General features: G+C 40.5%; 1 protein-coding gene across 1 annotated transcript in view; it reads left to right on the top strand.

Moving 5' to 3' along the window:
- Positions 1 to 20,948, top strand: part of DYM (dymeclin) — a 372,708-nt gene that overhangs the window by 304,833 nt on the left and 46,927 nt on the right. Inside the window, exon 16 of the mRNA XM_060122074.1 lies at positions 4,843 to 4,956. Within this exon, the coding sequence (XP_059978057.1) occupies positions 4,843 to 4,956 (114 nt within the window). The remainder of the gene's footprint in view (positions 1 to 4,842; positions 4,957 to 20,948) is intronic.

Consider the following 20,948-nt stretch of genomic DNA (forward strand, 5'->3'; position numbering starts at 1 on the left):
TTGTGGTATGGTAAAGGCAAGAACTATTTTTATCTCTTGACAGTGTAAAATTTACACTAGGTTTTCTGTAGTTCCAGACCTGAGCGTTCTTAATTGAGCTCCAAACTAGCTCATTCAGTTGCCTATACAACGGTCCCACAAATGTTGAACAAGGTTAAATGAGAATTCATTATTTTCTTCAAAAAAAAATCGAACACAAAATGAATCTGTTTTTTCTTCTGCAGTCTTCCTTAGCTCTGTAAATGACATCAGTATCTACCTAGTTGCTTATGCCAAAATGCCAAAAAAGAAGAAAGAGGAATAATGAGCGCTATTTGGAATAGGGTTGGGATATTGCAAATTTAAAGAGTGCAGTCAGAGAAGACCTCTCTGAGAAGGTACATTTGAGCTCAAACTTGAAGGAGGTAGAAAATGAGTTGTGCAGATACCTGGGATCAGATGGGGTAAAGATGGGAGCATGTCTTTGTCTCCCTCGGGAGCAAAAGGTAGACACTTTTACTGACCATTATAAGAGATTTGGGTTCTCTAAGCTCAGAGTTCTGTTGCTATAATATAACCCACGGCATTTGCAGGGGTCATCTGTTCACCTTCAGATCACCTTGTGCGGCCCCACTTACATCAATGGACATATCATCCAGATACAAAATCAGTAAGGAAACACTGGCCTTAAGCGGCACATTAGATGAAATAAACTTAATAGATATATAGAGAATATTTCATCCAAAAGCAGCAGAATACACATTCTTTTCAAGTGCACGTTGAACATTCTCCAGGGTAGACCACACACTAGGCCACAGAACGACTGTCAGTAAATTTAAGAAAATTGAAACCATATCAAGCATCTTTTCCAACCACAGTGCTGTGAGACTTGAAATCAACTACAAGAAGAAAAAAAAATGCAAAAAACCCAGACACGTGGAGGCTAAACAATATGCTACTGAACAACCAAAGGGTCACTGAAGAAATCAAAGAGGAATTTTTTTTTAATCCTGGAGACAAAAGAAAATGGAAACACAATGATCCAAAATCTATGGAACAGCAAATGCAGTTCTAAGAGGGAAGTTTATAGCAATACAAGCCTACTTCAGAAAACAAGAAAAATCTCAAACAACCAACCTCACCTTACACCTAAAGGAATTAGAGAATGAAGAACAAACAAAACCCAAAGTTAGTAGAAGGAAAGAAATCATAAAGATCAGAGTGGAAATAAATGAGATAGAGACTGAAAAAAATAGAAAAGATCAGTGAAACTGAAAGTTGATTCCTTGAAAAGGTAAACAAAATTGATAAACCTTTAGCCAGACTCACCAAGAAAAAAAGAGAGAGGGCCCAAATCAATAACATCAGAAACAAAAAAGGAGAAGTTACAACTGATACCACAAAAATACAAAGGATCGTAGGAGATTACTGCAAACAACTGTATGCCAATAAAATGGACAACCTAGAAGAAATGGGCAAATTTCTAGAAATGCACAGTGTCCCAAAACTGAACCGGGAAGAAATAGAAAATATGAACAGACCAATTACAAGTAATGAAATTGAATCGGTCATTTTAAAGCTCTCAACAAACAAAAATCCAGGACCAGATAGCTTCACAGGTGAATTCTACCAAACATTTAGAGAAGAATTAACACCTGTCTTTCACAAACTATTCCCAAAAATTGCAGAAGAAGGAACACTTCTGAACTCATTCTGTGAGGCATCATCACCCTGATACCAAAACCAAAGGCATCACAAAAAAAGAAAATTACAGCCAATATCACTGATGACCATAGATGCAAAAATCCTCAATAAGATATTAGCAAACTGAATTCAACAATATATTAAAAGAATCATACACCATGATCAAGTGGGATTATCCCAGGGATGCAAGGATAGTTCAATATCTGCAGTATGGAGTTTCCTCAAAAAAACGAAAAATAGAACTACCATATGACCCAGCAATTCCCCTCCTGCATATGTGTCTGAAAAAAACAAAAACACTAATTCAAAAAGATACATGCACGCCAGTGTACAGAGCAGCATTATTTATGACTGCCAAGATATGGAAGCAACCTATGCAACCTAAGCAAACTATGAAAACTTCCTCAATCTGGTACTAAGTTTAATTTTTCTGAAAATAATAAAATTAATATAAATTTCTTGGGAAAAGTTGTACATAAATTCATCAAGTAAAAAGAGAAGAGTTGTTAGTTGACCCTCAGTTATGTATTAAACTAATGGTGATCATGTAGGTTTTAACCTGCAGGCTTTCCTAAAATTTACTTTCAGTAGATTTCACTTGATAGTCCTGACTGGTTTGGGTGAGATGACCTGTGCCACCAAACTCAGTTCTTACAAACTTTTCGCCTATATCAGGCATAAAATCAGGAATATAGACATATAACTACAAAGAAATGTTATTGATTGGATACATTGGTGGGGTACTAACATTCATGGGTTTCATCCTTAACAGACTACTTTTACATGTATTATGATTGTTTCCTATGCAGTAGATGGGGCAACTTTTTCATTTTATAAACAAAGATACTGAGATACACCTAATGACAATCATAGTTACTGACATTTTGTGAGCACTTACCATGTGCCAGGCATCGTTCTTTGTGCTCTGCAAGTATTAACTTAATTCTAAGAACAACCCCATGAGGCAGGCATTTTATTTTTCTTCATTTATAGATCAGGAAGCTCAGGCATGGAGATGTTAAATAACTTGCCTAAGTTTATAAGGAGAGCTGGGATTTAAATGCAAGCAATCTGACACCTGATAAGTGCTCCAAACCACTGCACAATTCTACATCTGGAAGAAGTTGAGCATCTTACAAGTCACATGGTTAGTAAGTGTCACAGGCAGGACCCAAACTAGGCCTCTGACTTTGAGTATTTTGTAGTGTACACTACCATGATGTCTTAAATCCATTTAATTATACGTTTGATCAGTGTCTTGTCCCCCAGTTATTACCTTGCGTCTTTCTCTTTTATTTCCCTTTTATTGAATTTCAGTTGCTGTACACATTGCATCTTTCTTGCAGACAAAAAGTATCATCTATTTCCTTTGTAAATTCTCTAATTATTCCTTCCACTGAATAGGTTGTCAAGGGTATCATCGGTATCTTAAGTAAAACACAAAAACTTCAGGTACAGCCAAAATTCAAAAAATATTTTCACAGAATTTACTTATTTTACACGTATAAAATGTCCATTTAAAAATAAAAAGAGGGACTTCCCTGGTGGTGCAGTGGTTAAGAATCCACCTGCCAATGCAAGGTACATGGGTTCGATCCCTGGTCCGGGAAGATCCCACATGCCACGGAGCAACTAAGCCTGTGTGCCACAACTACTGAGCCTGAGCTCTAGAGCCCAGCCCGCGAGCCAGATGATCCCATGTGCCACAACTATGAAGCCCACGTGCCTAGAGCCCGTGTTCCGCAACGAGAAGCCACTGCAATGATAAGCCCGTGCACCACAACAAAGAGTAGCTCCTGCTCGCCGCAAGTAGAGAAAGTCTGCGCGCAGCAACGAAGACCCAGTGCAGCCAAAAATAAATAAATAAAAAGAGACTTAATTACAATTTATGAAAATCAGTTATAGTACCTGCTGTGTCTAAACTCTCGTGAACAAAATTTTATCCCAGAGAGCTTAAAATCTGACTTGGAAAAAACAAGACCCATAGGCACATGTTGAAAACCAACCTGTCATGGACAAAATAAGCAACTTGCAAAGGAGCTGGTGCCAGCAAACTGCCTGAGATAAAGAAATGATTTATTTGGAATCAACAGCAGTGTAACCAGGCATTGGCTGCCTTTGTTTTTGCTCGTTGCCACAGTCCTTCAAGGCACAAGCTTGTTAGGGTTCTGGCTGCAGCTGGGTCTCTACTTTCCAGAATAAATCTATTTCAGTGGCATTTATGTCATATCATGCACCTTCCACTAGAATGGTTAGGAGAAAAGTTATTGTGCATTTGAACAATTAATATTTAGGAGAGTAATCTTGAAAGAAAATCTAGAAAACTGTTTGGAAATAACTCTTAGTTAACTTAAAATAATTTACCTATAAAATAGAAAACATGTAAATGGAAATACTCAACTTTTTAAGAAACAAATTTTTATATTTTTGCAGGCATCTCTGACTATAAACACTTGTCTATAGTGTATAGTCTCTTGAATAAAATGTGACTTATGGTCTTCTTGATTTATTGACATTGTGGTTTTTAAGTGATTTCCTAAAAAATGATGACAGTCTTTTAGTTTTTAATGACAAGTGTTAAGAGACAGTGTTATTTCCAAATGTTACTGTGTTAGCACCTTGCTACATAGTTCAGGCTGTGCTGTGACATGAAACCAAAAAATTACAGCTTGCTGTTGATTATCCCCGGTGCTCAGAGGTAAGAGTGTTGTGGATAAATTAAATTGATAAGTAATCCCCAAAACATCATTTTAGCCATTAGCTTCAAATTTCTTTCTTATTAAGACTTTTTCTGGAAAACTACTATTAAGCCTCAATATTAACAGATATTAAGCTTTAGCTTTCTCTTCCTACCTTCTGATGGGTGCTGCTCTCTAAATGAAATATGAATGCAAGGTGAGGCAGCACAAGGAAGTGCAGAATTCAGGAGCCTGCTTAATTCACAGAATGCATCATCAACCCTGAATATTCAGGGGTTGGCTCTGATTCAGCCATCAAACCGTTTATACAGAGGACTTATTTAGGAGAGCTAGTGAATTGAAAGCCAGGTCACTCGAAGAAATGGAACGATGATCCTTTGACTACCATGTGAGAAAGGCATCTACTGAAAATACCTCTCATACATCTACTTGTTTAAAAAAATAACACTTTACATTCCAGGTGATCACCTTCTTTAGCTCGAGGTTGCTACAAGCTGGAGCTGAGCTGTCAGTGGAACGGGTTCTGGAAATCATCAAGCAAGGGGTTGTCGCACTGCCCAAGGACAGGCTGAAGGTAAGACTGGGGGAAGAAACATACTGTTGTATCACTTGATGTAAATATTAGTGTCTGAGTGGGCTCTATTCAGAATCATACCACTTACCCAGCACTTGCACTGGAAAAGGCTCTCTAAACTTGCGCTGCCTACTCTACTGTATATTGACACACAGAACTGTGGTGAAGGATTCTGACAGTCTCCTAGAAGAAATAGCAAGAGGACTGTCTTCACACCACTGCATAGCCTATGAGTAACCACTGTATATACTATGAGTAATTCATATATATACTATGAATAAAGGAGCACCTTACTTTTTTAACCCAGTGAAATAAATACAGGCTTGTAAGTATCATCAAGGGTTGATGGGAAGATGGTGGTGGTGGTGATGGCAATGATGATCACTACAACAGTAGCTAATATTTACATAGTGTTTTCTCAGTGCTTTTGGGAGGTTCTAAGTGTCTTACGTATATTAACCTGACCAATCCTTACAACAGCCCTTTGACGGTAAGTAGTGTTATCATCCTAATTTTCAGATGAGGAATCTGGTGCACAGAGAGGTTAAGTAATTAACCCAAAGCCATATAATTAGAAAATTAGGAAACTAGGAGATTCATACCCAGGCCATCTGGCTCCAAAGTCCACACTCGTAATCACCACGCTATTTACTGTGTGCCTGGGAGTAGCTGTAGAAAAGGATCACTTCATGGAGGAGGTAGGGGAAATATTGTATTTTGAGGAGGCATTTACATTTGTGTGTTAGATATGTTTCTAAGTGATCTCATGATGTAAAACTCATACTTCAAGACTAATTTTCCCATAGGAAAATATGTAAGGGGGATATTTGGGGGAAGATGCGTGAATGTACAGCATTGTCGCCTATTTTTACCTTAATACTTCTTTTAATTTTTTCCTTCATTACCTCTCATGTTTTTAGAGTGCTCGTTCCTAAATGAACAGCACACAGGGTGTCATAGTGACTGTTTGGCCTTCTTCATAATGTTTTATCAGAACTAGCTTCTGTTCCAAAGTTACTATTTGGGGGCTGTGTTTTTCAGCACTATCACTAGAACCGCTGCTTAATGAACATTGTAGGATATGAAAATATTTTCAGTTATAATAACAGTTTATAAAGCAACAGCACATTAGTCATAATCACTTGCAGAAGTTCCACTGTCCGTAAACAGCCGTGCAGTTCACGCAGTGCTGAGCAAAGGAGGGGTTTCTGCTTATCAGCTAAAATGGCACCACCATGTGGCTATAGCATAAAACCTGATTACGGTTCACCAGACCCTCCAGCTTTGACTTTACTCTCTTTTCCTGACAATTCCTGAAGTGTAGAGAATTCATATTATTTCCTTTCTTACCTAAAGTAAGACATCTGAGGTCTTTCGGGTTTTTTCTCACTGTTTCAAATTTATTTGAACTCTACCATGTTAACCAGTACAAAAATCCATGATGATTAGACTGGCAACTCATAGGAACTGATGGATCGTGGTGTTTAAGCTAGTCAAGAAAGAAGTGGAACTATCAAGAAACCATAAGGAAAGGATAATGCAGAGGAGTCAAGGGAAGGGGGATTTTGATGAGATCAAAGAGCCAGCATAGGGCTTCCCTGGTGGCGCAGTGGTTGAGAGTCCGCCTGCCGATGCAGGGGACACGGGTTCGTGCCCCAGTCCGGGAAGATCCCACATGCCGCGGAGCGGCTGGGCCCGTGAGCCATGGCCACTGAGCCTGCACGTCCGGAGCCTGTGCTCCGCAACGGGAGAGCCCACAGCAGTGAGAGGGCTGCGTACCGCAAAAAAAAAAAAAAAAAAACTGAAACCCCATCGTGTCTCTCCTTTTGCACTGGTTTCCCATTTCACTGTACCTCCCCACCCCCAGCATCCTGTTTACCTCCTGTTCCTCTCCCCTTGTTCACACAGCTCTAGCTGCTTTCTTCTTTTCATTATTTCTTCAACATGCTTGGCATCCTCCTGGCTTTGGACCTTTTTAGTAGTTGTTCCTACTGCTTAGGACTCTGCTCTGAATAAGCATGCCTAATTCTCTCGCCTCTTTTTTTTTTTTTTTTTTTTTTTTTTTGCTAAAGGTTTGCCCGGACCATTCTCTGTAAGACTTTCTCCCCCCACATCCTCACGGATACTCCCAGACCCCCTCAAGCTGCTCTACCTTTTCTGTATTTTCCAGAGCATTTATCACATCCTAGTACCCTAGATCATTTTGTTATTTATTATATTACGCTGATTGTTCACTGTCTGTTTCCTCCTGCTAGACTGTGAGCCCTGAAAGGGCAGGGACCTTTGCTTACTATGTGCCCAAGCACTTACAGCAACACTGTCACAGAGCAGATGCTTGAGAAAGACTTGCTCAGTGTTGATGGAACCTTGTGGCAAGCTTAAACCTAATGTCGTATGTTCTCATCATTGGTCATTGCCATGTTCTTTTGTGCTTTCATCCCCATTCCTCTTTGTGCTTTCTCTCCCCAGATGCAGCCTCCTATTACTTCCCTGCCTCCCATACCCTACACTGCTTTTTTAAACCCCAATTTCATGGTCAGGATGTATCCCCACACTCTCAGTCCCTGCACTGAATCTTCTCTCTTCACCACCTCTTTAACTGAAACCTGGTTCTCCCCTCAGGACTCCCAAACCCCTGCAGCATTTGGAAGTAAAAGCTGCTTGTTCTTTCATACTCCCCACCCTTCGGGGTCTGGAGATGCAGTTGGTGTCTTCTTTGTTTTCACTGTTGTTGCTTAGCTATTATCCTTCTACCCTTAAGTACAAAGCTCTGTTCATATGAGGCTGGTACCAGCTTCTTCTCCTCCTTATAGCTGCCACCTACTGACTCCTAGGCCTCTCTCTCATTTACTATAGCATCTGGCTCAGTCTTTCTTTCCGTCCATGGCTTATCATCCTGGGTGCCTATGATGCCCATGTGTATGGCCCATCCTTGGCATCCAATTCATTAACTGGCTCAGTCACACTGACTTTCATTCACATCTGTGTTATTTCAGTCCCCCACTCATGGCCGAATCCAGATCATGTTGTCATGGAGATCTGCTCCTTTTGAACATCTTTGGTCTAAATATACTGCTCTCCAATCACAACTTCCATTTCTTCTACTATGCTGTTTTTTTTTTTTTTTGGTTTTGGTTTCTTTTTTTGCAGTACGCAGGCCTCTCACTGTTGTGGCCTCTCCCGTTGCGGAGCACAGGCTCCGGACGCGCAGGCTCAGCGGCCGTGGCTCACGGGCCCAGCCTCTCCGTGGCATGTGGGATCTTCCCGGACCGGGGCACGAACCTGTGTCCCCCGCATCGGCAGGCAGACTCTCAACCACTGCACCACCAGGGAAGCCCAGGGTTTCAGTTTTTAATAGGACCACTCTGGCTGATGTGTTGAGGGTAGACTATAGAGCAACAATGAAAGCAGAGAGATCAGTTAGACTATTGCTTGACTTGGACCATGGTGGAAAGGTGGAAGTGCTAACAGAATTCGTCCAAGAAATTGTCTGGTGGGCAGAGGAGTGCACTTAGTTAGGCCTTTTAGGAGACAGCTATAGTCTGCATTGATTACAGAAGCTCCAGGGAATGGTGGCTGAACGTAGGTTCTGATGGACTGGTTAGAGAACTGGTCTGCAAGTACTGGAAGAACTGTTTATGGAAGTGGATTTGGACTTGGACTAGGCGGTCTCAAGGACAGCTTTCAGATGTTGGCTAGCTGAGTCTTTCATCGTTAGATGCCTGGCTCTGCTTTGCTAAATGTTGTGCGGCTCAACAGTATACGTGAGTCGAGCTGCTACTAGTTCCTAGAGGCTGTCTGTACGAGACAATTCAGAGCAAACTTTGGAGGCCACGCGCCATAAGACAATTTGGAAAGCTATCAGAGAATCACCGAAATTGTGAAAGGACACAGGGAGTGATTAGGGGAGTTCACCGGATCCAAGCAGAAGAGACTTGTCTTCAAGTACTGGAAGAATTGTTTACAAAAGCAGATTTGGACTTATGTGTGGTCTCAGGAATAGGACTAATGGGTAGAAGGAACTTGCATTTCAGTCCCATAGAAGGGAGAACTTTCTAAGAAATGGAACTACAGTTGACCCTAGAACAATGTAGGGGTCCAGGGTGCAGACCCTCCACACAGTCGAAAACCCAGATATAATTTATCATCAGCCCTCTGTATCCACAGTTCCTCTGAACTCACAGATTCAACCAACCGTGGATTGTGTAGTACTGTAGTATTTACTGTTGGAAAAAAATCTATGCATAAGTGGATCCACCCAGTGCAAATCCTTGTTGTTCAAGGGTCAACTGTATTTAGAGATGGAATAGGTAACTTCTGGGAAGTGGTGCATTCACTGTCACTGGAGGTGTTAAGAGTAATAGGACGATGGCCACTTGACAGGGATGCAAATAGGTTCCATCTTGCATGAAGCTCTTATCTGTTGGTACTAGCTGGCCAGCACGGTAAATGGAGAAGGATTCTAAGGCTGAGTTCAGATGCAGCAGGAAAAGTGCTGAGATCCATTAGCAACGCCTGCCATTGGCAACAGGAGCACATGTACAGTTATTTGCCATTCCACTTGTAAGGACTCAAATATTGGTGGGGAAAACCAACTGTGTGACTTCTAAGAACGTTTCCATTCCTAAGAGTATAATTTTGTCTGTGTATATACTAAAATTATCATTCTCCACAAAGCAGGAAACTGCATAAACTTTTGATAACAGTTTTTACTCTCAGAAGATGCAAGAAACAATAAGGAAATATTATTAATCTGGGGATTTTTTATGACAGAGATCACCTTTCAGTTCATAATAGCAGAGGGCATACTCAGGTTTGTATGCGAAAAGAACATAAATTGCTAAAAGTTGTATATGGTTCATAACAAGAAAAAATGTAGTTCAAGTGGGATGGAAAACAAATAAAATAAAAAATATTAACTATCCAGTCACTGATTGTTCTGTGTAAACAAATATGAGAACTACGTTTGTACTGAAGTATCTGTTTGCAACTCTGTGTCACATTCGCCTCCTTCTCCAGTCTCCTCTGCGTCACAGAGAAGCATTCAGAGTACACTTCCCAGAATCCTCCCGTCTGTGTAGTTCCAAACTGCAGTCGGCCAAGGAGAGGCACACTTGCATGCAATTTGGAAAGCAGAAGAGAAGAAGCCATTATTCTCCAGAGGCAGCTCCTGCCTGGCCTGGTGCTGTAGGCAGCCAGGGTCGTCGATGTCTCCCCAGAGATACTGAGGTTTGCAGCAGCTTGCAGTGAGCTCTTGAGAACCTCCTACTCCAGTGCTGAAGACAGTCTTCTGTTGCAGCTTCCCTGATCTTGCCTTTCCAACAGTTGCATAAGCCTCTATTTTCCTTACAAAATCCTTTATACTCGAGTTATAGAGAGGACCTTCTGTTTTCCCTACCAAACCTGTCAGAGAAATAAAACCCCTGATTGCGAACAGAAAGCAATTTAATATAGGAAATTTGAAAGTCACTGAAAGGACTAAGGAAGCCAACTTCAGCAAAAAACAGTGCTGGCTTTCAGGAAATCAGAAGTGGCAAGAATGTCGTCACTGATGGTCTGGCCTGCCTGCAGACATCCATGTGGAGATCTGCAGGAAGATTGTAGAAACCACTGTCAAAACGTTTGCTAAAGCCCACAGTCTGCCCACCACTGTTACCAGAGCACCAGTGGCTTCTGTTTCTCTTTTGCCTTCTGAAATACAAGTTCCTCTCCTTGCCACAGTCTAACCCAAAGCCCTTCTGGAGAGATGCTAGGACATGTAGTTTCCAGGCTTTCAGCATGAAAGGGGAAGAAAGGTGCTTGAGTTGCCAGCAGCGTGGCATACGATCAAAAGAAACTAAAGAAGCAGAATGAGAAGTTCCTTGATGAGCATGGATTTTTTTTTAAAGGATACCTGCAAAAGATAGAAAGAATGGTATGTACAGAGGCCAAAAGTAATGGAGTGGCATGAACTTACACAAACGTTGTCAAAGACTCGAATTGGAAGGGGCCTTTGATCCTCTGAGAGGAGAAAGCAAAGAAAATAAGAAATTGTGGGCCTTCAGCATTGGAACAGTGGACAAGATTACATGATTGATTGACTGATTTATGCATTCTCCCATTTTCAAATGCTAGTTTATCTCCTTTAGTGAGAATAATCTCCAACTGGAAAAGAGTATATCCTCTAAATAAAATTGAAGCCTAAGGAGGCAAAAGAGTTGTACTCAGAAAACTATAAAACACTGATGAAAGAAATAAAAGATGACATAGGGCTTCCCTGGTGGCGCAGTGGTTGAGAGTCCGCCTGCCGATGCAGGGGACACAGGTTCGTGCCCCGGTCCGGGAGGATCCCACGTGCCGCGGAGTGGCTGGGCCTGTGAGCCATGGCCGCTGAGCCTGCGCATCCGGGGCCTGTGCTCCGCAATGGGAGAGGCCACAGCGGTGAGAGGCCCACGTACCGCGCAAAAAAAAAAAAAAAAAAAAAGTTACACAGGATGATCCGAAAGATTTCTTGCAATTCTTATGAGTCTAGAATTCTGTCTTCTAAAATTACATGAAGAATTTTTGTAGAGCAGTGCTCTAGTAACGTCCTTCTACTATTTAGAGGTCAAGCCCTGTTGCTCCCTGAGAAGGTCTGGAGCCCTTAGGCTGCAATTCTAGACCATTCACAGTCTAACCCCAGCCTGCTATTGCAGTCCTTTGCCTCCCTACTTCCCATTACCCCACCCCCACCCAGTGCTCCAGCCGAGCGGAACTATCTCTGTGCCTTCTTCCTTCCTGCGGTTTTGGATTTACTGACACAAGTTTCTTTTCCCAATATACCCTTCTCCCACCTTTGCTTTTTGCTTATTCAAATTCTAAGCATTCATTGAAGCCCTTGATCAATTTAACAACATTTAGGAAGCCTTTCCTTTTACTCCTCAACCTACCTGTGCCTCCCTCCTCTGAATATCCATTGCATTTTATATTTACATTTTTGGGGACTCCTCTCCTCTTCTACCTTGTATGTAGTTATTTAAATGTTTTCTCTCTCCCACTCACCTGTAACTTCCTTGAGAATAGGGGTCATGTCTTAGTCATCTGCATCCCTTTGATGTACATAGGAGTTGCTCAGTAAATGTAATAAGTAGATGAATGAAAAGCTCACTTTATATATGCTAAAGAGGAAATGGGGACTTGTTAGAATTCAAGAGTTCTGGAGTAAAATTTTCAATCTCCAGACCTGCTTTTCTAATTTTTATTTTACCATCCTCTTTGCAATTTTAATTCACTTAACTGTCTCTCCCTATATGTGTCAGGCACTGTTCTAAACTCTGGATACAGCAATGGGCAAAGTAGACAAAAATCCCTGCCTCTTCATAGAGCTTGGTTTTTTGGGGTTTTTATGTTTTTTTGTGGAGGAGATAGACAATGAGAAGTAAGTAAAATATATGCTTTTTTTGGTACACTAATATTTTTTTATTTTTGTTTTCTTTTTTCTTCTTTTTTTTTAATTGACGTATAGTTGATGTGCAATATTATATAATTTACAGGTGTACAATATAGTGATTCACAATTTTCAAAGCGTATACTCCATTTATAATTATTATAAAATATTGGTTATATTTGCTGTGTTGTACAATATATCCTTGTAGCTTATTTTATAATATTTGCTATTTTAGGTAGCAGTAAATAAGAAAAATAGAGGAGGATAGATAACATTGGGAAGGGAGCAGTTTTAGATAGGTTGTCCAGAAGAGAAGATATTTGAATCAATGCCACCTTGATTTTTTTTTACATTTTATTTTAAAATAATTTTAGACTTACAGAAAAGTTGCAAAAATAGTAGACAGTTCATATAAACCCTTCATCCAGGATCCGCTGATGCAAACAACACATATAACTACATATAACTATAGTACAATTATCAAAACCAGAAAATTAACATAAGTACAATACTCTTAACTAAATTACAGGCCTTATTTGAATTATACCAGTTTTTTTTTTTTTTCTCCCAGTATTCTTATTTCTGTTTCAGAATCCTTTCCGGGCCCCACACTGCATTTATTTCTTGTATCTCCTTAGTCTCCTCCAACCTGAGACTGTTCCTCAGGCTTTCCTTATCATTCATGACCTTGACACTGTGGATGCGTGCTGGTCACTTATTTTGTAGAATGTCTCTCAACTTGGGTTTTTCTAATGTTTCCTCATGATTATATTGAAGTTATACATATTTGGCAAAAATATCACAGAAGTGGCATTGTGCCCCTCTCAGTTCATCATATCAGGAGGTACCTGGTGTCAGCCTCTCTCATTGCTGTTGATGTTATCCTTGATCACTCGGTTAATGTGGTGGCTACCAGATTTCTCCAGTGGAAAGTCACTATTTCTCCCTTTGTTATTGATTACTATCTTGGGAGTGAGACTTTGCTAGTATCCTGTTTCTCCTCAAACTTTTGCCTTGATTATATCATTCATCAGTGGAGCTGCCCTACAGTTATTACTGTGGTGTTTACCCAATGAATGATAATTTTATATTTTATTCTGTAGATGATAATTCAGTATTATCATTTATTTATTTTGTTGCTCAAATTGTTCTAGCCTTGGCCAGTGGGAGCTCCTCCAGGTTGGCTCCTGTATCTTCCCCAGCCCCGGAATCAACCATTTCTTCAATAAGCCCTGGTCCCTTTTTTTTTTTAAATGGTATTTAGGAAACAAGACCTGGGCACTAGGCCCCCCTTTTTTTTAAACTAGCTGCTTTTTTTTTTTTTTTTTTTTTTTTTTTTGGCTGCATTGGGTCTTCGTTGCTGCGCTCAGACTTTCTCTAGTTGCAGCGAGCGGGGGCTGCTCTTCATTGCAATGCATGGGCTTCTCATAGCCATGGCTTCTCTTGTTGCAGAGCACGGGCTCTAGGCATGCATGCTTCAGTAGTTTTGGCACACGGGCTCCAGTAGTTGTGGCACTCAGGCTCAGTAGTTGCGGTGCATGGGCTTAGTTGCTCCGCAGCATGTGGGATCTTCCCAGACCAGGGCTCGAACCCGTGTCCCCTGCATTGGCAGGCGGATTCTTAACCACTGCGCCACCAGGGGAGCCCTAGGCCACCTTCTTCTTAGAACTTTCTGGACCCTTCCACTCGCCTGTCCTTTCCCACCTCCTTCTCTTCTGAGGACAGTTACTGCTTCCTCACTCTGCTGTTATACCCAGGTATTCTTCTTTTGTATCTCTCCCTCCCCTATGGTAAACCTTAGCTCCTCTCTTTTGGATTGTCTCTCACTAGTTTCGTCTTTAGTCCATTTTTTTCCTACTGAATTCCAGTCCCAAATTTTATTTCCTAATTCCTTTAGTGAACACTCCTGGCACTCCATGGGCCATAGCAGATACTGAAAGTTAATTTTGTAGTTCACTATAATACTTACCTTAAAGCAAAATGAATTACAGTGTACAGGCTATATGTTTGAATGTTACTGTGTTGTTCATTTATTATACTATGTTCGGAAAGAAAATGCCCGTTATATTTGAGACAGTCAAATATAAATGAGAAATAGAACTCTTGTTTTTTCAGGATTATGGCTAAATAAATGCAGAAATTAATTGATCTGTGGGAGGTCCCAGGCCAGTTAACTGTAATTTAGAGCAAGATCCCATTGAAGCCAAGGTCATGGGTAAATTCTTTAGGTAGTCCGGTTAATTTTGTTCAGGAACATAGCAAGAAATTGAATTCCTGACTGCAGCTTACCATCTCACTCTGTGGTTGCAAGAGGGACAGATGATGGAGGATGGATGGTTCCGTTTAAAAAAAGAGAGAGAGAGAAAGAAATCCGTCCCCAGTACTGAAACAGAAACCAAAATTACATTTACTCACAGATGGTGAGTTATCCTCAGTTGGTTTAAATGATACCACATTATTACCACAGATGTTTCTAGAAAAAAAGACTGTTTATCTTCATAATCAAGCCTTATCTCAATTATTTTAATCATCTTTTTGGATTGTTTATAATAAAACGAATCACTTAAAACCTCTAGAGTTTAATTCACAGAATTCTGCTGTATCTAAAGTTGATTGAAAATTCAAGCTGTGTGTTGAATAATATTTGTACTATACCACATTACAGCACATTACAGTCTTTTGGGTGGTTCACTAATATATCCTGATAAAATAATTGTCGGGTATGTAATAATAGCTTTGTGCATGAGATTGATGTAAAAGAGGTTGTTTCAAATTGGAAATGCTTTTTAGTAAGGTCTTCATGAAAGTGTAGAATAGTGTGCGTACTTACTGATTTGTTCTTTCTTAAAATATAAATTAAACATTTAGAAATTTTAGAACGACCTTTTGGGTTGTTAAGAGAAGCACAGTGCCTCTTACTCCTGAGACATTAGCCAGCTAATGTCAACTGAAGAAGATGAGCCAAAAGTTTTTGAAGTTTCCTTTGAGTTGCAGCACTGAAGCCAAATTTGTAGAAGACTTATTCTTCCAATTTTGGGCAAGTAAACATTAAGATCTGGAAGCCCATGACATAGTAATTGACTTTCAACCAAATAAAATATTTTTCAATCGAATGTTATTTGACATAGCCTTGTAAAATATTTGTGTAATATCCTGTGTGGGAATATATACTCTTTGGATAAATCTGTCTATACAGTTAAACAAGTTGGCTATTCAGAGTAAATAGTATTAATATCATTCTAAACATCCTCTTCTTACGGGTATTGCGTGAAGTCTGGGAAAGGCAATACCAGGTAATTAGTTTTGGGGGGACCCTCCTGCATAAACAGAGACATAAAGAACAGGCTCTGAAACCCTAAGATGCTTATTTCTCCTTTCGAGTTTGGAAGGAAATAAATAAAGTTAGTGTGTCCTCCAGGAGCTCAGTTAGAAGATGCAGCTCAAAGTTCTCACTGTCTGCGTCCACAGCAGGGCCTGCCCCTGGCTCCTGTTTGGCCTACTAGTGAGCACTTGGAACGTCATGATGATGGGTCAGAATTCATCCACATCTGTGCAGGTTCTCAGCCACCATCACACCACCTCGTACGTAATGATGTAAGGGTTCCTGGGCCCCTCTTTTCTTCGGCTTAGTGAATTACCCATGTCATTTGAGGGTTAAGAACTTTGCCATATCTAGCGTTTGAAACTCAGGTCATGCTTTTCAGGGGGAATGAGCCAGAAGATAACTTCTCTTTTAATGTAAATAGGAAACTAGGGAAAATAGAAGTTACTGGCACTAACTGAACTTTTCATTTCATTCACTTAAGACACTTGACAAATCATAGGATTCGAGTGGCTAGGTGGTTTCACGCTGAGTGATTTTTAAAGCCTTTATTTTATATCCACCTTTTAGAATACTTTCATGGTTGTTGTTAGTTGCATATAGAAAGTTGACTGAAATTTCAAGAGTTTTTTTATAGCCTCTTAATATTGACTCGCTTAAAATCTTCCCCCATCTCGTATTAGGAGTCTCTCTCTGTTCCCAGCCCAAGTGTCTTTTGTTTCCCTGTCAGTTCTCTGTCTCCAGAGCAGAATACTGAGTGCCACTGTGGTGTGCCCACCTCCCCTTGGACGGCCTCACCTCAGGGTCCCACAATAACGAATGCTCATGTCCACAGACACACTTTTCTGCGTCCTTACGTGTGAGTTTCCACCCATGGGAATACGACTAACCAGCCTCCTCCCCTGGGGCTGGGACCCGGCAGTAGCCCTCCAAGTGTCTTCTGATGTCGGCTCAAGTTTAAGAAACACAGCAGTAGATAATCCCCCAGACACACCAGCACTCTCCACCCTTAAGGCCTCTGCTCGGGCTTCTCCTTCTGGCCTCGACTGCTTTCCCCCAGATCCCTGCACACCTCACCCCTGCACCTCCTTCAGGTCTTTACTCACATGAGCAAATGAAGCCTCTCTCTCAGTGAGGCCTGCCTGACCTCCTTGTTTAAATTTCAGCACTTCCAATCCCCTAATCCTGCTCTAGGTTTTCCTTTTCCACAGCATTTATCACCTAGCATGCTGTGTAATTATTATTATTCTTTCAGGTAATGTAAGCTCCAGGAAGGCAGAGCTCTGCATATTTTGTGCACTGATGTATCTTAGGTCATATCTGGAACATAGTGGGTTAATATTTGCTGAATGGAAGAGAGAGAGGAGGGGAGCTGTTGACCACTGAGTGATGGTTCCAGATGCTGCTTCAAGTAAACATTGTTTTTTGGAGAACAGCTCTCCACAGACTCTTGCAAGGTCAACTTTCTTGGCAAAATATTATTAGAGAAGCTAAGTTAAGAGTGGAGGCCCTGGTCACTTTGCTGAAATAGTTACATTTTTTAAGCGTGTAATAATTGTTCCATGCTCATGCATTCTTATAGCTGCAAAACCCTGGTCTAAAGACCTCCACTTCAGTACTCCTCATCAGTAAGTAAATTACTATGTAAATTGGCCTCACTGAATTTTTAATAGTTTCTCAGGGGTTCTCTTCTTGGCTCTCACCTGCCAGGATTTCATTACAGTTCAAGCAGAGTAAAATATTCTGATTTATGTTATTAGAATAAAGTTTCTCAGGTGACGTTATTTTATTCTATTTCTGAGTCTTTCTCGGAGGGTGAAGAACATGCTGGAATTATCAGGCTCATATGAAGCCTTTTTTTTCTCCTGTTTTAAAACTCATTTTGGACTTTTTTCCCCTGGCTGTTTTCTCTCTCTCTCTTTGAAATATTGTTATCTTAATTACTTTTTACTTTTAGGTGGCGACTAGGAAGCACTAAAGCATAAAAGGGACAGCTCTGTGCTGGGCTTCTCTCCTTAAAAGGGGAGACGAGCACACTCCTGCCATTTCCTTCATACCCCAAATGATCTGTGCAGAAGTTTGACCAGTAGAGTGGTTCCCTCTCCTGTTCTAACCCTCCTTGAGTTTCTTGTCCACTAAAGACAGAGATCAAGTCCTACTCATGAGTTGCCAGTGCCTCTCATGGAACAGTAAACACAATCATAAATGGTTTCAGAAACTGCGGGAATAATGCTGGCACCTTATTTTTAGGACCATTCAATCCCATATGAGGAATATAGTATGAAATACATGACCTCACATGCACAAATGCATGCGCGCTCACACATCCCCGCACACGTGCAGGGTGCTGTTCTAGCTTTCCAAGTCACCGATTTTTTTTTTTTTTTTTTTGCGGTACGTGGGCCTCTCACTGCTGTGGCCTCTCCGTTGCGGAGCACAGGCTCTGGACGCGCAGGCTCAGCGGCCATGGCTCACGGGCCCAGCCGCTCTGCGGCATGTGGGATCTTCCCGGACCGGGGCACGAACCCGTGTCCCCTGCATCGGCAGGCGGACTCTCAACCACTGCGCCACCAGGGAAGCCCCAAGTCACCGATTTTATACATTGAGAGGGAAGCAAATGGGAAAGTTTGAATATAGTCATGAAAACTAAAACTCTTAACCAAGGACAGGACAAGACAAGGACTGTAGGAAGCACAGAAATTTTTAAATGTTGTTATTAGAATTCCTTCTGTACTGGTCTTACGTAAGAACGAATCTGCTTACACCGATTCTCCTTCCATCAAGGCAAGGATTCCAAAAGAATGAACACAGTCGCCTGGAGCATTGTTTTCAAATGCAGGTTTCTGGATCCCACCTCAGATTCTGATTCAGTGGTCTGGTGATGAACTCAGGAATCTGGCTTTTGAAACAGTTCTCTGAGTGATCCCGATAATCTGCCAGATTGGAGAACCATATTGTATGGCCCAGTTTTCTCTAGTTCCCTGCCCTAGATGCAAGAGGGAGGGGATACGGAGATATATGTATACGTATAGCTGATTCACTTTGTTATACAGCACAAACTAACCATTGGAAAGCAATGATACTCCAATAAAGTTGTTAAAAAAAAATTTTTTTTAAACCAAGGAAATGATGGCTAGGGTTAACAGTAGCCTTGATAGGATTGGAACTGTTTTATCTTCCTTTCCTACAAAAGACAAGAGAACTTTCACTTCATGAACCTTAAAATAGAAGATTCCTTTTAAGTAGATTTTTGACATGTAACCCAAATATGAGAATTATCACAATTATTTTGTAAATTAAACAAATAGTAGCAAAAAAATATTAAAGGCTATGGTCTTTTAAAATGTCGCATCTGCTCTTTTTTTTTTTTAATATATATTTATTTATTTGGTTGTGCTGGGTCTTAGTTGCAGTTCCAGGGCTCCTTAGTTGTGGCACGTGAACTCTTAGTTGCAGCATGCGTGTGGGATCTAGTTCCCTGACCAGGGATCAAACCCAGGTCCCCTGGATTGGGAGCGTGGAGTCCTGTCCACTGAGCCACCAGGGAAGTCCCAGCATCTGCTCTTTAGTCTGACTTAAGTATCACTCTTTTGACTCAACTCCTTTTTCTTTGTTGTTTATTATCTAGTTACATTTATTGAGCACTTGCTCTGTGCCAGGCCCTCTGCTAGGTATTTTTTTTACAGGTGTTCTCATTTAGTCTTCCCAACACCCATATAAACTGTAAGGATAATTTACATTTTGCAAGTGAGGAAACAGGCTAAAGAGAATTTAGAGATAAGAGAATGGCTTGTCCAAGGTTATTTCAGTCCCTCTTATCTTTGAGCCATAAAAAAGCTATTCTTTCTTTGAAATCTTAAATTTTTGTCTCCTCCTGCCTCACAAACCCATTTGCCTATTAGATCAATTTGTTTAACCTAAAGCATTCATAATATAACTAAGTTCTTGGTTTTGACAGTATCTGTATACAGTGTCGTAATCTTTGGAATGTTTGAACAGTTATACCCATTGCTACTTCAGGGAGTATTAGAACATTCAGGCTTTTCTCATACATAATAATGAAACTGCACTGCACATGCAGTGGCTTCATGTCATATTTACTTTTAGGATAGCCATTCTTGATAAGCAAACTAACTCTGATATTTGTTATAATGTCTTTCATTATTTCTGTTTAATTAAACATACGGTAGATTTGTAAGCAGTTTACAGGATATTTTCTCTTCCTTTCAATGGGTAAGAATTAGATTAAACTTAGTTTTTACTTTGTGATCTCAAAGAGTATAAAAATTTGGCCTTTATTACAAATCATTACATCTTGAATATAGTCATGAAAACTAAAACTCTTAACTGAAAAATGATGAATATCTGATTTTTCTATAGCAAAAAAATGTTTGCCCAGTTCTCCAAACCGTGGTTTCCGATGACCGAAGGACACAAGTTCACAATGCAAGGTTTTCTGTTCTCTAGTTGTGGTGCGCGGGCTCCAGAGTGCGTGAGCTCTGTAGTTTGCGGCACATAGGCTGTCTTGTTCAGGCTCAGTAGTTGCCCCGCGACATGTGGGATCTTAGTTCCCCAACTAAGGATCGAACCCGCGTCCCCTGCATCGGAAGGCGGATTCTTTACCACTGAACGACCAGGGAAGTCCCTGTCTCTGCTATTACTTTTGATAGAATTATTTTCTTTGGTATAATCAGAAATTTGTGATTCACAAACTAAAATTTCCTAAAAGAGACTCTACTATGTAGGTTGAAAAATAGAACCATTTACCATTCTTCATCTGTCCCAATCTTGACTCTTCTGTTAGGCTGACCATATGAAAGTTACTGAGATTGTTTCATTGCCTCTACAATTACTGTTCAAGTCATTTATTGCAATCCTTACAAAGTGTTTTGTAATCTGATTTATGCCAAGAAATAATGGCTCCCAGATAGTTATAGAACTGTTTATCTTTAATGGATGATAAGTAAAGACTGAATTATTTCTGTTAAAAAGAGTGAATAACAAATTATGTATAATAATTTGTTCTGTGGGTTCTGCTTATTTTATTAGTATTCTGAAATCAGCTTTTCTACATAGTTGGGGTTTTTTTAAGTAAAAGAATAAAAAAACTAAATAATTGTATTGATATTTGGTTCTTATGATTATCGAAGGGATGTTCTTTTTTTTTTTTTTTGCGGTACGCGGGCCTCTCGCTGTTGTGGCCTCTCCCGTTGCGGAGCACAGGCTCCAGACGTGCAGACTCAGCGGCCATGGCTCACGGACCCA

This window comes from Lagenorhynchus albirostris, chromosome 14 (assembly GCF_949774975.1).
Source record: "Lagenorhynchus albirostris chromosome 14, mLagAlb1.1, whole genome shotgun sequence".
NCBI lineage: Eukaryota > Metazoa > Chordata > Mammalia > Artiodactyla > Delphinidae > Lagenorhynchus > Lagenorhynchus albirostris.